At 40.2% G+C, this 19,965-nt stretch overlaps 1 protein-coding gene across 1 annotated transcript in view; it reads right to left on the minus strand.

Annotated features, from left to right (window-relative positions):
• Nucleotides 1-19,965, minus strand: part of LOC134527316 (fructose-1,6-bisphosphatase 1) — a 315,913-nt gene that overhangs the window by 102,236 nt on the left and 193,712 nt on the right. Inside the window, exon 5 of the mRNA XM_063359876.1 lies at nt 14,068-14,205. Within this exon, the coding sequence (XP_063215946.1) occupies nt 14,068-14,205 (138 nt within the window). The remainder of the gene's footprint in view (nt 1-14,067; nt 14,206-19,965) is intronic.

Below are 19,965 nucleotides of genomic sequence, written 5' to 3' on the forward strand. Positions count from 1 at the left end.
CGTGGTTTTTCCATCGAGAAGCTTGTCTTTACTGACCAGCTGACATTTTGTGCTTGTGGCATGCTGGGATATGTTTCAACAGACCAAGATCTAAATGCTATATCTATATTTCTGCTTTTCTCCACAAGCTTAAGCAGTCGCGTGCGTTCCGCTGGAGACACTTGGATGTGTGGTACGGCCCAATCGATAGAGTTTATGGTTAAATTAACTGCTTAAGGGTGCGCACTCGCATCTACGATAGAGTTAATGTACGTATTTTCTAAAACTATAATTAACTCTTGTTTGGAGTTTAGAAGTATACGGTGATTTGTTGAGCGTATCCTTCTTTATTTTTTTTTAAATTCCTTTTATAATAATGTCTTCTCCATACTCTAATAACCGTGCTAGATTTGAGGAAAGCGAGCCTTCGATGTCTGAGCTCGATGAATCATCTATTGATTCATTGATTTCATCTTCATCATCATTTGAGTCAGTGATTTTATCGTCGGCTGATGATTCATCCAACCTAGAGATCGAAGACACGCCACCTCCCTCTTTGCCTAGCCTGAAGCCCGTCACTTTAGATTCCGCATTCCAGGGTCGATTTGTTGATTCCAGAATCGCGAATGATATTCCCCAGCCCGACCCCAACATTAATAGATTTCTCTCCAGGTGCAGGGAACCCTTTCTGGACGTAGTGGGTGGCGTTCTCCACCCATTCAAAATTTATTTTAAATTGGCCGCGGTATTTATTAAGGAGGATCCTGTGCAGGGGCCCATCAGTGATAGCTTCCACTTCGCCTCCAAAAGTATCCCTGTTTTGTTAAGTGAGGACCTAGCAGAAATTTTCAGTTTCACATTAGTTTCTGTGCTTATGGAGCATGTAAGTGAGTTTGCTTTGCGCGGGTCTGGATGGATGTTGAGTCATGTAAAACATCTCGACATGCATGTCTCTGCATACCGACCATTCACGGTGGGGGCCGCGCATACAAAGTTGCCTGCATTTTTGTCTAACCGCAAAGCTTGTGTAAACATCGAGACTGACCGTGAGATGTGCTTTCTGTATGCCGTTATGGCAGGTGTGACGCCGGCGGCTGGGATGGTTACTCGTACTGGATCGTATCCTAATCCTCTCGAGGTTTTTGATACGACCGGTATGACGTTCCCCATGACACTGCATCAGGTTAAGATCTTTGAGAGTCTCAATAATATTTCCGTGAACATTTATTCTTGCGTGAGTGATCAGGGAACGATTATTGACGAGGATTTTAACAAACCCACTGATGCAAGTATCCAGCCGATTTGCATTACCTCTATGCGATGTGATCGCCATGTGAATATTTTGGCTATTCGTGCGTCTGGTGCTCCCGCTCATCTCCATTTCGTGACTATTAAGAATTTGTCCCGCTTGCTTTCTTCTCAACTCTCGCGTGATCAACATACAAAGTGGGTTTGCGACCGCTGTCTTCAGTATTTCCATACTGCGGACAAGTTGAACTCCCACACTGATTTGTGCAGCCAACACACGGCCGTTCGGTCAGTATTCCCGACTGAGGAGACTAAATGGCTCGAGTTCACAAATGTATCCAAGAAGGAACGTATGGGCTTTGTCGCTTATTGCGATACAGAGACCTACTTGAAACCGATGTCCACCTGTTTACCGGAGACCGATGCCTCCAGCACCACGACGGTGAACGAGCACGTGCCTTATGCATGTAGCATTTTATTAGTTTGTTCGTACGATGCTTCGCTTACCAGATATGCGCACTTTGAAGGGGAGAATTGTGTTGCCGACATGGTCTCTACCTTGATTGATATGACTAAGTGGGTGTGCGCGATTTATGCTAAGACCGTTCCCATGAAAGCCCAGACTCCTGCTGTTGCTGCGCGGTTGGCGAGTCAGACACATTGCCATATATGTAATAAGACACTAGGTGACAAGTCAGTGTTGGACCATGACCACCTGACCGGTGAGATTCGTGGCTATGCGCATTCTAAGTGTAATCTTGCATTTAGACTGCAGAAGAACCAACTGGTGGCTATTTTCCACAATCTTCAGAATTATGACTCCCACTTTTTGATGAGACCATTAGTCTCACGTCATATTGCACAACCTGACGGTTCCTCCATTTTGGAGAACCCCGGGAAGGTCAGGGTTATAGGCACGTCTCTTGAAAGTTACAAGAGCATAACAAAGTACATACCGATTACCGGTAATGATACGAGAGGAGGTACTCGAACAGTGCGTTTAAGATTCATTGACTCCCTTAACTTCCTAACTTCATCTCTGGATACTCTGGCAGGTAATCTCTCGCCTGCTCAGCTGAGCCTCACTCGTGTCCAGTTTCCAGAAGACGCACAGTTTGATCTAGCTCGTAGGAAAGGGGTGTTCCCATAAGATTTCGTCACTAGTATGGCAGAACTGCAGACGACCTCACTACCTCCTAGGGAAGCATTTCATAATGCTCTTAGTGGGACTGACGTGAGTGACGGGGACTATGCTCACGCTAGATCTGCGTGGAATGTTTTCCGCTGTAAGACTTTGAACGATTACGCGTTGCAGTATTTGAAGGTGGATACGAGTTTGTTGGCTGACGTGTTCGAGAATTTCCGTTCAGTTTGTTGCCAGTCCTATGGCTTAGATCCGACGCACTACATTACGGCCCCATCACTTGCGTGGGACGGTTTGTTGAGCAAGTCTGAGGTGTGTCTGGAATTAGTCACCGATCCAGATATCTATCTTTTCTTGGAGAATGCTGTTCGGGGTGGGATCACCAACGTTAGTCGGCGCTATGCGAAGGCTAACAATGTTTACATGAGCGATTATGACTCCAGCCTGCCGTCTTCCTACATCTGTTATTTCGATGTAAATTCTCTCTATGGTCATACGATGCTTGGTAAGCTTCCGGTGGGCAACTTCCAGTGGGTGCAGGAACTCGAATATGCAAACTGGAACTTTAGCACCATGGACACCGATGGTGACTGCTCATGTTTTATAGAGGTGGATCTATCCTTTCCGCGTGAATGTCATGACCGGCTATCAGACCTGCCGCTTGCACCCGTGAATGGCGTGCCGGTGAACGGCAATATGTCAAAGCTCTTATTGACACTTGAACCACGAAAGAACTATGTTTTACATGCAAAAACACTGCAGCACTACCTCACGTACGGGGCCGTTCTTGACAATGTTCATCGTGTTTTGCGCTTTGAACAAAAATCCTGGATGGCGTCGTACGTACGGTATAATCTGAATTGCCGTGCTCAGGCAGCGAACCCCTTTGAGAAATCCTTCTATAAATTAATGAATAATTCCGTTTTTGGCAAATCTTTGCAGTCGCCGTGTAGGGAGCGTGACATACGTGTGGTTTCGCGGTACGATACCATATATGGTGCGGCAGAGTTGATAGGTCGTCCGTCATTTAAGGCAAGGCGGATCGTCGATGAGAATCTGGTCCTCATTGAGTTAGCCAAAGGTTTGGTAACCTTCAACAAACCCCTTTACACTGGTGTGGCCATCTTAGATTTATCCAAATTGCATCTCTATGATTTCTACTATAACTATATGCAGGTTATGTTTCCCTTTCCATCTCTGCACCTGCTTTACTCAGATACCGATTCTCTTCTGTACCACATAGAGTGTCGCGATGTATATTCTTCGATTCTCCCCGATTTGGCTTCTCGATTCGACACTTCGAATTATGCTCCAGATAATGTTCAAAGGTTTCCATCAGTCAACCACGGCATGACTGGTGTCATGAAGGATGAAGCCGCTGGACGCATCATTACTGAGTATGTTGGTCTTCGCCCCAAACTTTATGCATACAAGATGGACGATGGTGCTTTTACGCTTAAAGCCAAGGGTGTGAAGGCCAGTGTACTCAGCTCGCTACTTTTTGAGCAATATCTGGATTGCTTGCAAACAAATTCACGGGTTTGGGGGACTCAAAATCATTTTCGTTCACGAAATCACATTGTTTGTACTGAACGCGTGACTAAGGTGGCGTTGTCATCAGGTGACGACAAGCGGAGCATTTCCGATGATGGAATTAGCACGCTTCCATGGGGACATTACCGTCTAGATCCCTGAGCCTGAGTTCCCCCACATAATAAGAGATTCTAACTTTTTTTATTTTATAATTTTCCAGTTTTATATTTTTTTTGTACTATCCTCATACCTTGGTACGCTCAATAAGCATTGCTGCTCCGAGTCAAGTTGTAGAAAAACAACAGCGCTCCAAACTCCTCCTCCGCTCGGAGTGGCCAACTGGGTAGATGGCAACCAACTTCGATTCATTGCCTCCCACTTCACCCATAAAACATTAAGAATGTTGGACAGAACTCATGCACTACTGTACTGCGCATGTGGAGATAAAACCATCGGTATGTTTAACATGTAGAGATTGCACTCATCTTATTTACACGGTTCAGATAGTGAATCTGATAGTTTTCTTTAAATGCTAGTCTGTTTAATAATTTAAAGTAAATTTCAGTCTATCCTGATTTTAAATGGTAATGTGGTTAAACTTTGTTGCATGTCATCTTTCCGTCAAGACCAGGTCAACTATAGTCTTCATTCTGTCTCTGACAATTCCATAATGAACATGGCTGCTTTTGAGGAAATGCGCGATTGCATTGAATATGCGCTTCATGCTTGCATCGGCATGAATATAGATGCGATAGTACACCATCTAGAGGTCTCCACGATCAATTTGTTCGCTGCATTTCCAGAGGAATACAAGTTTCTAACATACCTTTACAACGGTATTATAGCATGCTTTGAAGCTGTAATGGAGGCTCAAGAGCAAGTGGAGCCAGATGATGGAGTGGACAGCGGCTTCGGAGAGAGTGACGGTGAAGCATAATGCTTGCGCCCTTGTTATACATGGAAAATAGGCCTCTCGGGGAAACTCCCCATGTATAAAAAAAAAGGAGTTAACGCATATAATGCTGTACCTCCTGAGACATAGTCTCTAAGGTGATGTGGAAAGCAGCATACCACTATAAATTCAAACACAAGTTTTTTTTTTTCAGCTTACACTCCAGAGAATCTTCCGCCACGTCGAAACGAAGAGAATGAGACTACACATCATAGTTATAAATTCACTATCACTAAATAATAATAATGAGCTTACACTATTATTAAATGCATTACAGGAAAGCTAACACTAAAGTATGCCTATAAGAAAAAATTTCTTATGCCTGCTTCTGATGCATATAAAGGAACACATATCATGATCATTCAATATGGTGCACTCTGTGCATGTAAGGGAACAATCTTTTCGGTGCACTCTGTGCATGTATTAGAACGAGTCCTTGGGTGTATCATGTGCTTCCAAGATGGTGGGGCTGTTGAATCCAAGATGGCGGAGAATTGTTTAAAGGTTGTAATATTTTTTAAATTTAAATATCTCGCCCTCTGGTAGCAACACTTGTTACTAAATATATCGATTAGCATTCGACCTATCGAATGGTGCTGCGCCCTGGCATCTGAAATATGAAATAAAAGTAAATATATCGATTAGCATTCGACCTATCGAATGGTGCTGCGCCCTGGCAGCTGAAATATGAAAAAAAAGTAAATATATCGATTAGCATTCGACCTATCGAATGGTGCTGCGCCCTGGCAGCTGAAATATGAAATAAAAGTAAATATATAGATTAGCATTCGACCTATCGAATGGTGCTCCGCCCTGGCAGCTGAAATATGAAATAAAGATGGCGACGGTGGCGTCATCTGGTATCGATTATATGAACTAAAATATGGCTACGGTGGCACACTCTGGTAGCCAACTTGAGAATCAAGATGGCGGCGCCTCTGGCAACTAATTTTTGAATTTGCCGCGCGATACTAGCGACATCTACCAGCCAACTTGAGAACCAAGATGGCGGCGCCTCTGACAACTAATTTTTGAATTCGGCGCCATCTGGTAGTCTGTGCTGGAATTAAAGATGGCGGCTGTATAATAATTTTAATTTCAAATTTGGCGCCTTAGGTATGCATTAAGGAAGGCAAAAACACCCTCCCCCATTTATCATAAACTTGCCGTCAGTACGTAGCATATATAGATTATTTATTCCACCATATTCCAATTGGTCTCGTGGTCTAGTGGTCAAGGCGTCCGCCTCGTAACCACGACATCCTGGACGTTTTCACGTCCCATGGATCGAATCCCAGCCTCGGCACTGAAAATATTTTAGTTAAAATAAAATAATACCTGCTGCTACCTGGTGGCGACCAACAGAACTATATGACGTCACACAAGATGGCGGCCTCCAGCAGACGAAACAAGATGGCGACCAGGAAAAATCAAGATGGCGGTCTCCAGCAAACGAAACAAGATGGCGGCCAGAAGAAATCAAGATGGCGGCCTCCAGCAGACGACACAGAATCATGACGTCACGATTCGAAGTTGGTGGAAATTTCTAGAAATACAAAATGGCGGATTTGCGGATTTGCGGATTAGCCACTGGATTAGCGGATTAGCCACTGGATTAGCGCATAAAAAACTAGATTTGCACATAAAAAACCATAAAAAATGGGATAATCCCCGGATAATCCCCGGATTACCCCACTCCCCCCTCGCCTATGTTCCAGAGTCGGCACGCTCTCCCTACTGCTGCGGGTATATAAGTGAGATCTAGCCGACAGGATCCTCAGCCCACCTCTGGCTGTGGTGCAGTGCAGATCGGCTAGTTTGGCCTGTCTGCCATATCAGTCCAGTACCCGACTATTCTTGAAAACTCGATGTCTTCATTAACATGTTTAACGATGGCCTCGATGGATGGTCTACCATCGATGGCAGCACAGACCTCGATGACAGCGACGACGACGGAGACCTCGATGGCAGCTAAGGCAGCAAGACCTCGATAGCAGCTACGCCGACGGCGTCAGAGATCCCGATGGCATCCGTGATACGGGCTGCAGAGGAGACATCATAAGGCACTGTTCCATCAGTTGAAGTTTTACCAACCACCTTAGAGACTTCAGCAAATGATGGACATTTATTACACCAGTGCAAATACTGTGATGCGTCATTCACTAAACCATAAAATTCTCCCAGGCATAAGAGAAAAGGGTGCCCAAATAAGGTACCGCAAAGAATACTGTTTCAGTGTATTAAATGTAGTACAATAATTGCACGACTAGATAGTCTAACTAGACATTACGAAATCTGCACTGCACTCGGCTCCATAATGTCACATGACTGTATGAATATACAACAAGCTTGATTCGGCTGTGACTTTCAGTTACTTTTTTGTTTGTGGAAGATTAAGGACAATTACTCAATAGTGTTGGTCGAAATTGAAAGTTGAAGACCAAAATGTCATCAATACCATCTTTAACAGCGAACTACATGACACCTGTATCATCACCAACTGGTGGTTCTTTAGCATGGCATGACCTATCACCTACAACAAATGCATTGACACCCACCTTTTATCAACGTCAGGGACCCTGACTGCAGCAACATCGACGACAACGCTGATCCCGATGACAACATCACCAAAAGAGAAGATTTCAATGTGTGTAGTGTCTTCAGCAGCAGTGAAATCAATAATCAAGGAGGCAGCAACTGACTGCACATACTGTGACAACATCAAAAACTTGAAAATTCGTGATTATGTAATACACTATTGTAATAATAAATCTGAATACATTAAATATCAGTGCAACAGGTGTTGTAGTAAGTTTATTAACTATGGAGGATTAAAAAGACGGATTGCACATTCAAGGAATCAAACTGTATATTCTGCGGCAAGACGTTTGTGCACATTATTAGTGCAAGGCATAATGAAATATATAACTGTAGTACCTACTTTCAATGAAATTGAGAACTCTGAATTTGTGAAAAATGTGGTAATCAACTGTAATGTGTAGACATGTCATGTTAAGAGATGTCACGTTAAGAAATACAAAGGACTTGCTTTTTACATGCTTTATATTAGCTTCACTTGTATGTTTGTTTGTCTGTCCGTCTGTAACTCTTTCGACTAAGAGTGAGTGTCTCATCAATGTAAAATGTCCCACCAATTTCATTACGTTCGTTAGCCGAGCGGTCTAAGGCGCGCGACTTCTGTGACATTAGCTTTCGGATTCAGCGATCGTGGGTTCTACTCCCGGCCACGCCGAAAACAAAATGTTTTTTTTTTCCCCCGGTAAATTCTAAGATTATATCCATACATGTAAATGATTCGGAGAGACTTTACCATTTCTTTGTGACGTTGCAACTCCAAATAGTTATCTCAGATGGTAATAGGTAGTGTCGGTAACTCATTTCCCTATGATAATTATACATAAATATAGTTTAAAAAACTAAAAAAACATGCTTTTAAAGAATATCAAACTAAAAAGTTAAAAATAAATATAGTTTAAAAAACTAAAGAAACATGCTTTTAAAGATTATCAAACTAAAAAGTTAAAAATAATTTTAAAATTTAATTTATGACAATAGTATATAAGCAATACTAGTATAAATGAGAAAAAAGCATGGGGCGCTTAATATACAAAAAATATGGCACAAAGCGCCTCAAGCTTTTTTCTCATTTATACTAGTATTGCTTATATACTATTGTCATAAATTAAATTTTAAAATTATTTTTAACTTTTTAGTTTGATAATCTTTAATAGCATGTTTCTTTAGTTTTTTAAACTATATTTATTACTCTAAGAAGACTGCAAGAATCTATAAATGCTTGTAATTTCCTTGTTTTTGTAGTAGAGTAGAAATTATGTAATAAATTTTTTATTCGTAATTCTGTGGTGATTTTATTTCTCGAACCTGTCATTTTGTAAATTTAATTAAATTATCTGTTTTAACCTAAAAAATATATTTTTTTTGTCAGTCAATGATCGAACCCACCACTGTAATCGATTAATCAATCATTATTTTGATGGGTTATTTTTTGTTGATTTTTAGAATTTTCCCCGGATTTCTAGCTTAATAATTAAAGAATTACAAGATGTCAACCAAATGCCAAGATGATAGACACCACAGTAATAAATGAATACTGAACTCTAGTGGGTAAAAATTAAACTAATAATGCGTCACTGCCCTCTAGCAGACGAAAACAATATGTTGGCAGTGGCCTCCAGCTGACGAAAACAATATGGCCACCATAATATCTGCCTTGGCATCAGTGGTGGAAGGTCAGTCTGCTGGTGGCTTCTGTGGAGAAAGGATCCATTGCCATTTTTAATCAAATGACCTGTCTGGGCTCAAACTGAAAATTCCATGGCATAAGTATGTTTTTAATTAAAATTGTATTTATTAATTTTTTATTAATATTAAAAATTTTACTGTTATAATGGTATAACAATTACGGATATTTAAGATGCTGACAAATTTCAAAATGGCAAAGGTTTTTTTACATTAAAATTTTATTAATTAATTTTTTTTGTAAATTTTAAAATTTTTCTCGATTTTTTTGATGAAAATTATAGATTTTAAAAATGGCGACTCTAACGAAAAGTGCAATGCTAAGGAGTGGAGTGTTAGATGGCGAAAAATTCTAGAAATAAAAGATGGCGGAATATTCTAGAAACCAAGATGATGGAATGTTCCGGAAACTAATATGATGGATAAACTAAATGGAGCATCCAAAATGGCCAACAAGGTCAAGGTAAAAGGGCATGGCCATCCAAGATGGCCGCCGTGCCGTCACAATCCAATATGGTGGTCAGCTCCTCGACCGTGCCCACCTCCTCGCGAGAGACCAAGTCCCTGGAGCCCCAATATACACTACTTATTCTAGAATATTTTTACCATACTAAATTCACCTTAACTTCCTATTAATTTTGAGGTAGCCAGTTTGAAATATTCTATAACTAGCTAAAAAAAAACCTTCGGCTTCGCAAGCGCAATTTCATTGTATTGCTGAGATCTTATCATTGAAAGAAAAGTATGTTGTGATTATACCCAAACATTTAAACCAAATAATAGACACAAAAAAATTATCAGGTGCATAAAAGATTTAATTTATGACCAAACTGTTTAAGAATGATATTTATTCAAGTAGTTATGCCTGGCCTTTCTAATTTTTAATATAGATCAAGTATCTGATTTTATAATGCCTGTTTTAGTGTGTCCTAGGAAATGAAATCACTCTTACCTCCTTTTCAACAGAAGGTAGACAATTTTAAAAAAATCTGTTAAATACGTGCTTATTTCATTTTAATTAAATGTAGGCCATTATTTACATTTTCAATTTAATTTAATATGTTTAACTCTATACTTAAAAAAATTAAATAATTTCACCTTATTACAAATACCTTCATTATTTTAAAGTATTTAATACAATTGCATCTTTATTTGAAATGTAAAGTACAGATATACAGATATTTCTTACCCAACGTTTATTAGCTATTTCTTAGTAATGTTTATTTAAACTTTAAAAGAAATTCCCATAATTTTTTTACCTCTTTCCCCACAATGAAGGCTATGTAAAAATTCAGAAATAACTAAAGATGGCAAAATGCGTTAACCAATAAAAAAACAAACTCTTTCAGTTTTTGGACTGTAGATCTAAAAACCAAAATAATTATAATAAACTTACATGTATATTGAATTCAAATGTATTTTGCCGATATTGATTTATTGGATTCCAAAACTTTAATATACTATTAACCCCTGTTAAAACATTAGAAGTAATATATTAGATAATATTAAATAGGAGATGGTAGCTTAAGGTTTGTATATTAATCATTTACAATATCTTAAATTAAGCTTCATTTGATTAGAAAATATAATTTTTTAAATGTTAAAACAATGTTTTCAATATTTAACCCCCTAAGAAGTAGAACTTTGGCAAGTAGTAAAAAAATTGGTTGTCTGTAAAGTCGGTTTACGGACGATAGTTTAACGTGACAACGTCATAACAAAACATTGATGAAATGATTGATCCAGAAGAAAAGGAAATATCATATTCGGCCTGAGACTGAGACGTAATAGGTTTTTGCAACCAAACCATTTAGGCATTAAAAATATTATATATTTTGAGGAAGAATTTTTTTTTAATTTTTCAATATTTGCATGATAAAATATACATCTGCATACTTTTATGAATAAAATTGAATCATTTTTATTGAATTATCACTATTTTGTATGGATACAAAGGAGTGAAATGAAATGTGCAATTGAATTAATAAATTTACTTATATTTGCATTCATTAATTCAAATATATTTATTACTTTTGAAATGTTGCGTGCGCCATATTTATTTTTACAAGTACAAAAAAAGATTCCGCAGCTGCCGGGTTTCGAACCAACAACCTTTAAATTAGAATTAGGTACGCTAACCACACGCCCACGAGGCCATACTAAGTCATGTATTTTCAAATGTTTTATATATATATATATATATATATATATATATTTATAAAAAGTTTGTTTACGGTAGGGGTATAATATTAACACGATTTTATAACAAATACGCATCCCAAATACACCAAACTTATTTATAATGTGTTACAATATTTTTTAAAACATTGTGCAAAAGATCCCGGGTGTAATTTGAATTATTATGTGTAACTGTAAAACACCATTGTTGGTTCAAAACGTATTTGAATTTTCAACATTACTTTTAAATAACCCTACCGATTGTGCTGAAAATCGGTGGACGATCGTTAAATTACATAATATTATCTAATAATTCAAACGACGAAAATATGATTGAAAAGTCAAATCGATGGTAGTTCCGATCGAGTGGAAGAGAGATGCCACGCATGCGTACAATGAGCAAACAGAACACATCCGTAGTGGGACATCCGTAGTGGGACACTTTTTCGTGCGCGCAGCCAGCGTTCATCGATTTATTAGACGTTGTCACGTCAAAAAGAGTTGGTACATTTTGCATGTTTATAAATCATACCGCATGACTAACATCCTGTTACTTTCAGAGATAGAACTTTTATAATAAAAAAAAATACCGCGTCTTCAACCTTTTGCGGTCGAATATAGAACAATGGTATGGATGAAAAGAATTCTATTAAATGTACGTTTTTTTCCTCAGGTTTTTACCTTATACTTTTTTTGGAAATATTATTTATTACTATAACAACTAACGTACTCCCATTTCATCGCATTTGGGGTTGAATATCGAAAAAGGTAAAATCACCCTACATAATTAAGTTATTCATGCTCAGTTTCTTACATCCATTTTTTTTTGCTGTGGAGATTTTTTTTATGATAAAAACAAACTTACTCCATTTTTACACCCTTAAAAGTCGAAATCCCGAGAATTGAAAAACAAAGTATCTTACTAACGCTACCTGTATATGATTTTTGGTCATTTATGATTTATTACCTTTAGACCTGGCAGACTTGACAAATGTTTTTTTTTAATCATATAGAACCAATTTTACACCCCTTAGGGGCGGAATATTACGAAGTGGTAAAAATATAATTTGTAGTTAATTCTTTTAATTAAATAATTTACGTCTGTTTTAAAGGTTTAGAGAGACAATTTTTACAATTACATCAAAACTTACCCCCTTTAAACAAGAACTTTAGTAAATTAAAAAGTAGGGACATAACCATTATATCAGGATACAAATAATTAATATCGTTTATGGCAAAGAGACACAAAGAGGGAATTACTGTCAGTTCATCCTATCCCAAGTCTCCGGGGAAAAGAGGGTGTCACCTGTTACCTCAGTGGGAGTGTGGCTGTGGTGTAGAGCGAACATTTAATTAAGGCAATATTTTTTTCTTTCTTATTTAGTGTGTGAATCTTTTTACATTACTTGTTTACTTGCAATATTTTTATTTATCATCTTCTCTTTGCTTTTGTAGATTACTTTCTTGACATAACTGTCTCCACTTTGATTCCTCATCACCCGTCTGCGATCAGAAAATTTTTAACATTCTTAGCTCCATTTCCACTGTATCAATTTTCATCTACATACACCTTACACTAATTCTGCACATACTTCAATTTTCTACAAGTTGTTATATGAACTGCCCTTAAATTATTTTGCATTTTCACGCACCCTTCCAAATTAATTTTTCACCCTTCATTTCACTCCAGGCACTTGGGAGCTTTCACCATCCTGCCCTCAAAACTCCTACACTCCAGCCAACCACAGGCCTCCATCCTCCTCTTCCCCCCCTCCCCCAAAGGGACTTGCCTACGGAGGTGCAGGGTCTACAGAAAATGGCAGATAATCTCTATTTTGTTTGAGAGGGGGGAGGGGGGTTGTTTGTCAAAGACCAAATGGGTGCCACCCTTGTTGGGGAATTGCTTTGAGAGAGGAAAATGCAGGATAGAATAGGGTTTACCCAATTATCCAAATGCCACTTGCAAAGATTTTGGCCTCAAGGAGATACAGAGCTGAAAAGCTCATCTACTTTCGACAGTTTGATGTCTGTAACATATGTGTGGCTCCCACGATAATTTACAGACTACTATATTAAAGAAGAGCAGAAGATAACTAAAAGCTATTATATGTACAGGAAAAGCTCTGTATAGTAAACAATCATTTCATGTTTTGTTGCCAATTATCCAGGTTATAGTGATGCAACTCGTGTGGTTTTTGCTGAGCGAAGCATAGACGCAAGTCATGCTATACATAGAATACATAGCCACAATGTGATTATTAATGGCCTAGGATTGAGAAAAAGTCATGATTAAATGCACTGCATTCATATGCATTAGAAACTTTGAATATAAAACGTTTAAAAACGTTTAAACAATCTTCATTTCTTACGAAAATGAAGAAGAAAAAATGGTTTTAATGCGTTCAGTTTCTATGTATCTTTTAACATTGTAAATTTGCATAATATGTTCTCCAAAAACAAACTGTGAAAACAGTATTTCTTCTATAATAACAGATATTAAAAAACAGCAATCTAACTGAAGACTATACTATATCATATATATAAACATATGTTTACATATTATATTTATAAATATATGGCACAAAAAGTTATGCTACAATTATAACTATTTTTAACTGCATTCCTCTATAAAAAAATCCTATAAATTACATACTCACAAACAATATATATCTCCCACTACCATTTTCTATAAATAATACTCCATAAATGCTAACGTATAACTGCAAACAAGAGATACTTAAAGCTGACTGACCGTGGGATTCTTCTTGCTGTTTACATATTCCTTAACTGCGCCATCCCAGGAGTGATAGTAGCCCTCGTTGATGCTGTAGATGTTCCCTCGAGGAGGTATCTTCATGTCTGCTTCCGTCAGGACGAACTCTCCAATAGCCTGGCAACATCATCATCCATCAGGCTCACCGCTGTAACTGGACAACTGGACAACAGCCAGCACAAAGGAACAACTGCACATGCTGGAGAGACAACACTCTCGCCACATGCATCACAAAAAAAAAAATTACTTTCTGAAATTATCATTCACGACTGTTTGTGTGCACTCGTGTCTTGTGGGTGGCTACAAACTCCTCAGCATACAAGCTGCCCGAAAGGCAATCTGGACGACCGATTTTGTGACCCAACTGCAGCTCATCGAACCATAGGCCAGGTTTTCCCACTCTCTTACCATCTTGGTCGACCAATCAGGGCTGCGCAGTGTAAGTCGTGCTCTCTCTCTCTCACACATTAACACACACTTCACGTTGAAAGCTAACACCCTCATCTCATCATGTTTCATGAACTTGGATGGTGGGTGCTGGGTATCAGATGCTAAGTGACGGTTACCGAGTTTTTTGTGCTGGTATCGGGTGATTGGTGGTAGTTATCAGGTGGTGGGTTGTGGTAATCGGGTTGTGAGTGCTGGGAGCTGGGTGATGGTTATCGGGCGGTGGGAACTGGTTATCAGGTGATGGGTGCTATGTATTGAGTGGTGGGTACTGGTTATCGGGTTTTTGGGTGCTATCTATCGGGAGGTGGGTGCTGGTTATTTGATTGAGTGTGCTTGGTAGTTATCAAGTTAAGAGTTCTGGTAATCCAGTAGTAGGTTCTTGGTGCTGGGTGCTAGGTATCAGGTAGTTGGTGGTTGTTTTCCGAGTGTAGGATCTGGGTGCTGGGTGATGAATATCTCGTGGTGACAGGTGGTTATCATGTGGGGGGAGCTTGTTATCGAGCTTTAAATGCTAGGTGGTGTTTATAGGGTTGTAAGCTGTTTGCTGGGTGTTTGTTATTGGGTGGTTATTTGTGGTTATCAGTTAGTAGGTTCTGGGTATTGGGATTTGGATGCTTGGTTCCGGGTTTGGGTGCAGGATATTGGGTGTTGAGTGCTGTATATCATATGGTGGGTAATAGGTAGAGGGTAGTGGGTGGTGGTTATCAAATTGTGGGTTCTGGTTATCAGGAAGTAAATGCTGTGTGCTGGTTATCGGGATGTAAATGCTGGGTGCTGGTGATAAACAGCAGGAGGTTGGTGAAGGTTATAAGGTGGTGGGTGCTGGTTATCGGGTATTGAGTGCTGGTTGTTGGGTATCAAATGGTGGGTGGTATTTATTGGGTGGTGGATACTGTTTATCTGTTTGTCAATGCTGGGTGCTGGGTATCGGATGATGGGTGGTGATAATCAGATGTTGGTATCTGGTGGTGGCTGGTTACTAGGTGGGAGGTGCTGGTTATCGGATTGTGAATGCTGGGTGCTTAGGGTGATTTTCATGAGATGGGAGCTGGGCCTGGATGATGGGCATTGAGTGGGTGATGGGTGATTGTTTTCGGGTTGTAAGTGCTAGGTGCTGAATGTTGGCACTGGGGATCGGTTGCTGTGTAGTGGTTATTGGTTGTTGCGAGTTGGGAGTTGGGTGCTAGTATCAGGAGGTGGTTCCTAGATATTGAGCGATGGGTACTGGTTACCAGGTTGTGGGTGCTGGTAATCAGATTTTGAGTTCTGAGTTCTTAGTGGTGGTTATAGGGTGACAGGATCTGTGTCATGGGTGATGAGTATTGGGTGGTGCATGATGGGTGCTAGTTTTCAGGTTATAGGTGCTAGCTGCAGAAGGCTACTTCTGGGTAATGCGTGAGTGTTGTGTGAGCTTGTTACTAGGTGTTGGTTATCAGGTGCTCAGTGGTGGTCATCAAGTTGAGGAAAGTGGGTGCCAGGTATTGGGTGGAGGGTGCTGGTTATCAGGTTGTGCATCCTAGGTGATAGTTATCATGTTCTGGATGCCGGGTACTAGGTTGTTTTAATCGAATAGTAAGAGCTAATTATTGGGTTGAGAGTGCTAGGTCTTGGTTGGTGGGCATTTGGAGTCTGCTGGAGCATGCTAGATGCTAAATGCAGACAATCAGGTGCTGGGTGGTGGTAATCAGGTGGTGGGTGCAGTTTATTGGGTTGTTGGTGCTGGTTTTGTGTTTATGTGGTATCAAAATTGGTATTGCATTGTACGTGCTGGATATTGGGCTGTATGTTCTGCGTGGATCAGGTGTGAGCAAATTAGTGATTATCCCGGCACAACTTTTATTTGTATTTATTTGTCCTTTTGATTAGTGTTCGATAGCTCACATTTAATTTTTTAATTTTATGGGGTCATTATTTAAGTTTTAGGCAGTCGATCCGCCGGCTAATAGTGCTACTGCGCTAAGCAGCTGGACGTCAAAAACCATCCCACACACTGTTAGCAGCGTGTCAGATTTTCCACACCTGGCCGCATGTACCATCTTCAGTGTCCCATGCAGGGATCGCACTTACTGGCACAGCCAGTTAGACACCCATGTTGCATTACAATGTCACCTCCATGCCAAATCGGTTGGTGCAGCCAGCCTGAACAAGCACCATGCTAGATTGTTCACAGTGAACCCCCTTTATTTATACTGTGGCTCTCAGAACTTTTGGCAGGGCAAAATCTGACCTCTCCTGTTCACCAACCCTCCTGGCGATGCCCAGATGTCCGTACCTGCATTAATGGTGCCACCTTGGTACGACATCTGTTGGGCACCGGACGAAATAAATTATGCCACCTTTCCTGATAGTACTCGAATTTTACACTTAAGAGCACCACCTCCCGAGGCATTTACCTTTTTGCACCTAGCTCCTTCCCTTTCTCTTATGGCCACCTTAGGGATGCCCTAGATCTTACTCTGTCTAACTCGGTGCTCAGGTCACCATCTTCCAGCTCCTGGCAAACTAGTTACTCTGTTTTCCCACTCCTGAGCGCCACTTTCTGGGGGACCTGACTTCTACTTGGCTACTACTCCCGCCCTCTCTATGCCTCATCTGTGCAAAGAAATAATCCCAGCCAGGGTCATGTTCCAATATCCTTCTACCCAAACTTTGCAAACGAGGTTTTCACAACACACATACACAATATTTAAGCACTTTAGTATGTACAACTAGGTAAACAGAAATATAAACTTTCTTTTAGTTTTTTCTTACAATCTCCTTAAAGTCAGTAGGTTATTTTGCATCATTATGATGAAGCTATTTTACATTATTTGGAGCCTTGCGACTTCCAGACAGCATATGGAATAATTTTTTTGTGTACTCTAAAGTAGAACTTAGGCCATGCTTAGCCATTGTGCAGCACTAAATTCATAAGTGCTAAGGTCCTCTGGGTCTATGAGCTATGACCTCTTCTAAGTTTTCTTTGGGTTTCATTCCCACCACTCACCTTTGGATGACCTCTGTTCAAATCCCTCTCAGGCAGTATTAAACCTTATGCCTGCCATGGAAGATCTGATTGCTCACTTAAGGATTGTCGTCCCTCTAGATTTATAGTAGGAGTTAATGTGATTTTTGTATTTTATTAAGTATTTAAATTTGAGTGCTAGTATTCAATAATTTTTTTAACAACACATTTAATTCATTTTTTTAAATTGTAATACTCCTGTATCAGCCATTGTTGTGTTAGCTGAACTTACAAAATATTCTTATAATTTATTTTCTTTAACTTTTTGAAGTGTTGGTCTTTTGGGTTTCCTGCCGAATCTAGCTTTGGGAATTTCCTTAGTAGGCATCACAGTTCCAGGCTGTTGGAATAATCACCCTTCAGAACATGGACAACCCGATACTATGTTAAGCCAATAAATGTATATTCTGGGGCCGAGGTTTTTGCTTCGCTTTTTGAGCAAGCATCAAATTTGATTTTCGTCTTCTCCAGTTCCAGAAAAAGTGTCCTAAGTCCCTTTGCCTTTCTTAAGTTTTTACTGGAAAGAATCATGTACATGGGTTCCATACTCAGCTATTTCATTTGCAGAATTGTACATTAACTATTTTCCCTAAGATCTCAAGGACTGAGTCCTCAGTGTTTTTGGCCTCCATCATTGTGCCATTTTGCTAATCTACACAATGTCCACATTTGATATCAATGTTCTTTATTTCATCAACAATTAGGTAATATCATATTATCTATAACTCAGATTTTGCAAATTTAATCTTATTAATTTATTTCCTTGACTAGAACCCTATGCTTCGCATTTCTGCAGGGGAGTATGTGCTGCAATTTTGTGATTTTCTCGGAAGTGTTTCATGTTTTTATCTATTCGTACTTTTGATTAGTGTTCAAGGACGCATACTTAATTTTCTTTTAATTTTTTATTTAATGTGGTCATTATTATTTAAGCTTTAGGCAGTCGGTCCGCCCGCTGCTAGTGCTACTGCGCTAGGCAGGTAGACGCGCAACACCATCCCATGCACTGTTAGCAGCATGTCAGATTTTCCCCGCCTGGCTGCACGTACTGTCTTCAATGTCCCGTACAGTAATCGCACTTTCTGTCAAGGCCAGTTAGACACCCGTGTTGCATTGCTATGCCACATCCATGCCGGAGGTGTGTGTTGGGTATCAAATGTTTCTGCTGGGTATCAGAGGTGCATGTTGGTTATCAGATAATAGGTGCTGGTTATCGGGAGATATGTGCTGGTTTCAAGACAGGTTGTTGGTATCGGGTCGTGTGTTGTAGGTATCGGATGTAGGATTTCTGGTATCGGGTGATGAATGCTAAGTGGTAGATGTGGGGTACTAGGTAGTGAGTGTTGTTTGCTTGATGCTGGGTATCAAATGTTGGGTGGTGGTTCTCAGGTGGTGGGTGCTGGGTATCCGGTGGTTCGTACTGTTTAGATGGCAGTTCATGCTGGTTACTAAGTGCTGGTTAGTGGGTGTTTGTGCTGGATTTTTGGGAATGGTTTCTGGTTGCTGGGTGTTAGTTATAATTCGTGGAGGCCTGGAATTGGGTAGTGGTTGTTTTGGGTAAAAGGTGGTTGGTCCTGGGTATCAGGTGGTGAGTGCTAGGCATTGGATGGTTTGGGATGGGAATCGAATGGAAAATGCTGGGTATAGGGTAGTGGGTGTTGGGCATAGGGTAGTGGGTGTGGGGCATAGGGAAGTGGGTGCTGGGTTTCGGATCGTGGGTGCTGGGTATCGGATAGTGGGTGCTGGGTATCGGGTGGTGGTTTTAGGTATCGTCTAAAGTATGCAGGATACCTGGTAGTAGGTGTTGGGTATCAGCTGGTGTGTGTTGGACCAAATGTAGAAGTACTGGGTATCGTGTGGTGTATGTGGTTATCAGTTGGTGGATACAGGGTATTGGGTAATGGGTAACGGGTACCAAATGTGTGTAATATGCTTGGTGGTAGTTATCATGTAAAGGGTGTTGTTTATCCAGCAGTAGGTTCTTGGTGCAGGGTGGTAGGTGCTGGGTCAGGTAGTAGGTGTTTGCTATCAGGTGGTGGATTCTGGGTATCTGGTAGTGAGTGATAAGTATCGGGTGAAGGATTTTGAGTGCTGGGTATAATATGGTGGGAGTATGATATGAGTGGCGGGGCTGAGCATCGAGTGGTGGGTACTAGGCATTGGGTGCTGTGTATCAGGCAATTGATGCTGTAAAACATGTGGTAGGTACTGGATATTAGGTGTGTGGGTATTAGATATTGGATGGTGGTGCATGGTATCAGGTTGTGAATGCTGTGAATCATATGGTGGGTGCTGGATATAAGGTTTTTAAAATCCTGGGTATTGGGGTATAGGTGCTGAGTATCGAGGTAGGAGGCAGGGTATGGGGTGGTACGTGCTGGGTGTCAGATAGTGGGTGAAATATTTTGGGTGGTAGGATCTGG

Source organism: Bacillus rossius, chromosome 1 (assembly GCF_032445375.1).
Source record: "Bacillus rossius redtenbacheri isolate Brsri chromosome 1, Brsri_v3, whole genome shotgun sequence".
In the NCBI taxonomy this organism is placed as follows: Eukaryota; Metazoa; Arthropoda; class Insecta; order Phasmatodea; family Bacillidae; genus Bacillus; species Bacillus rossius.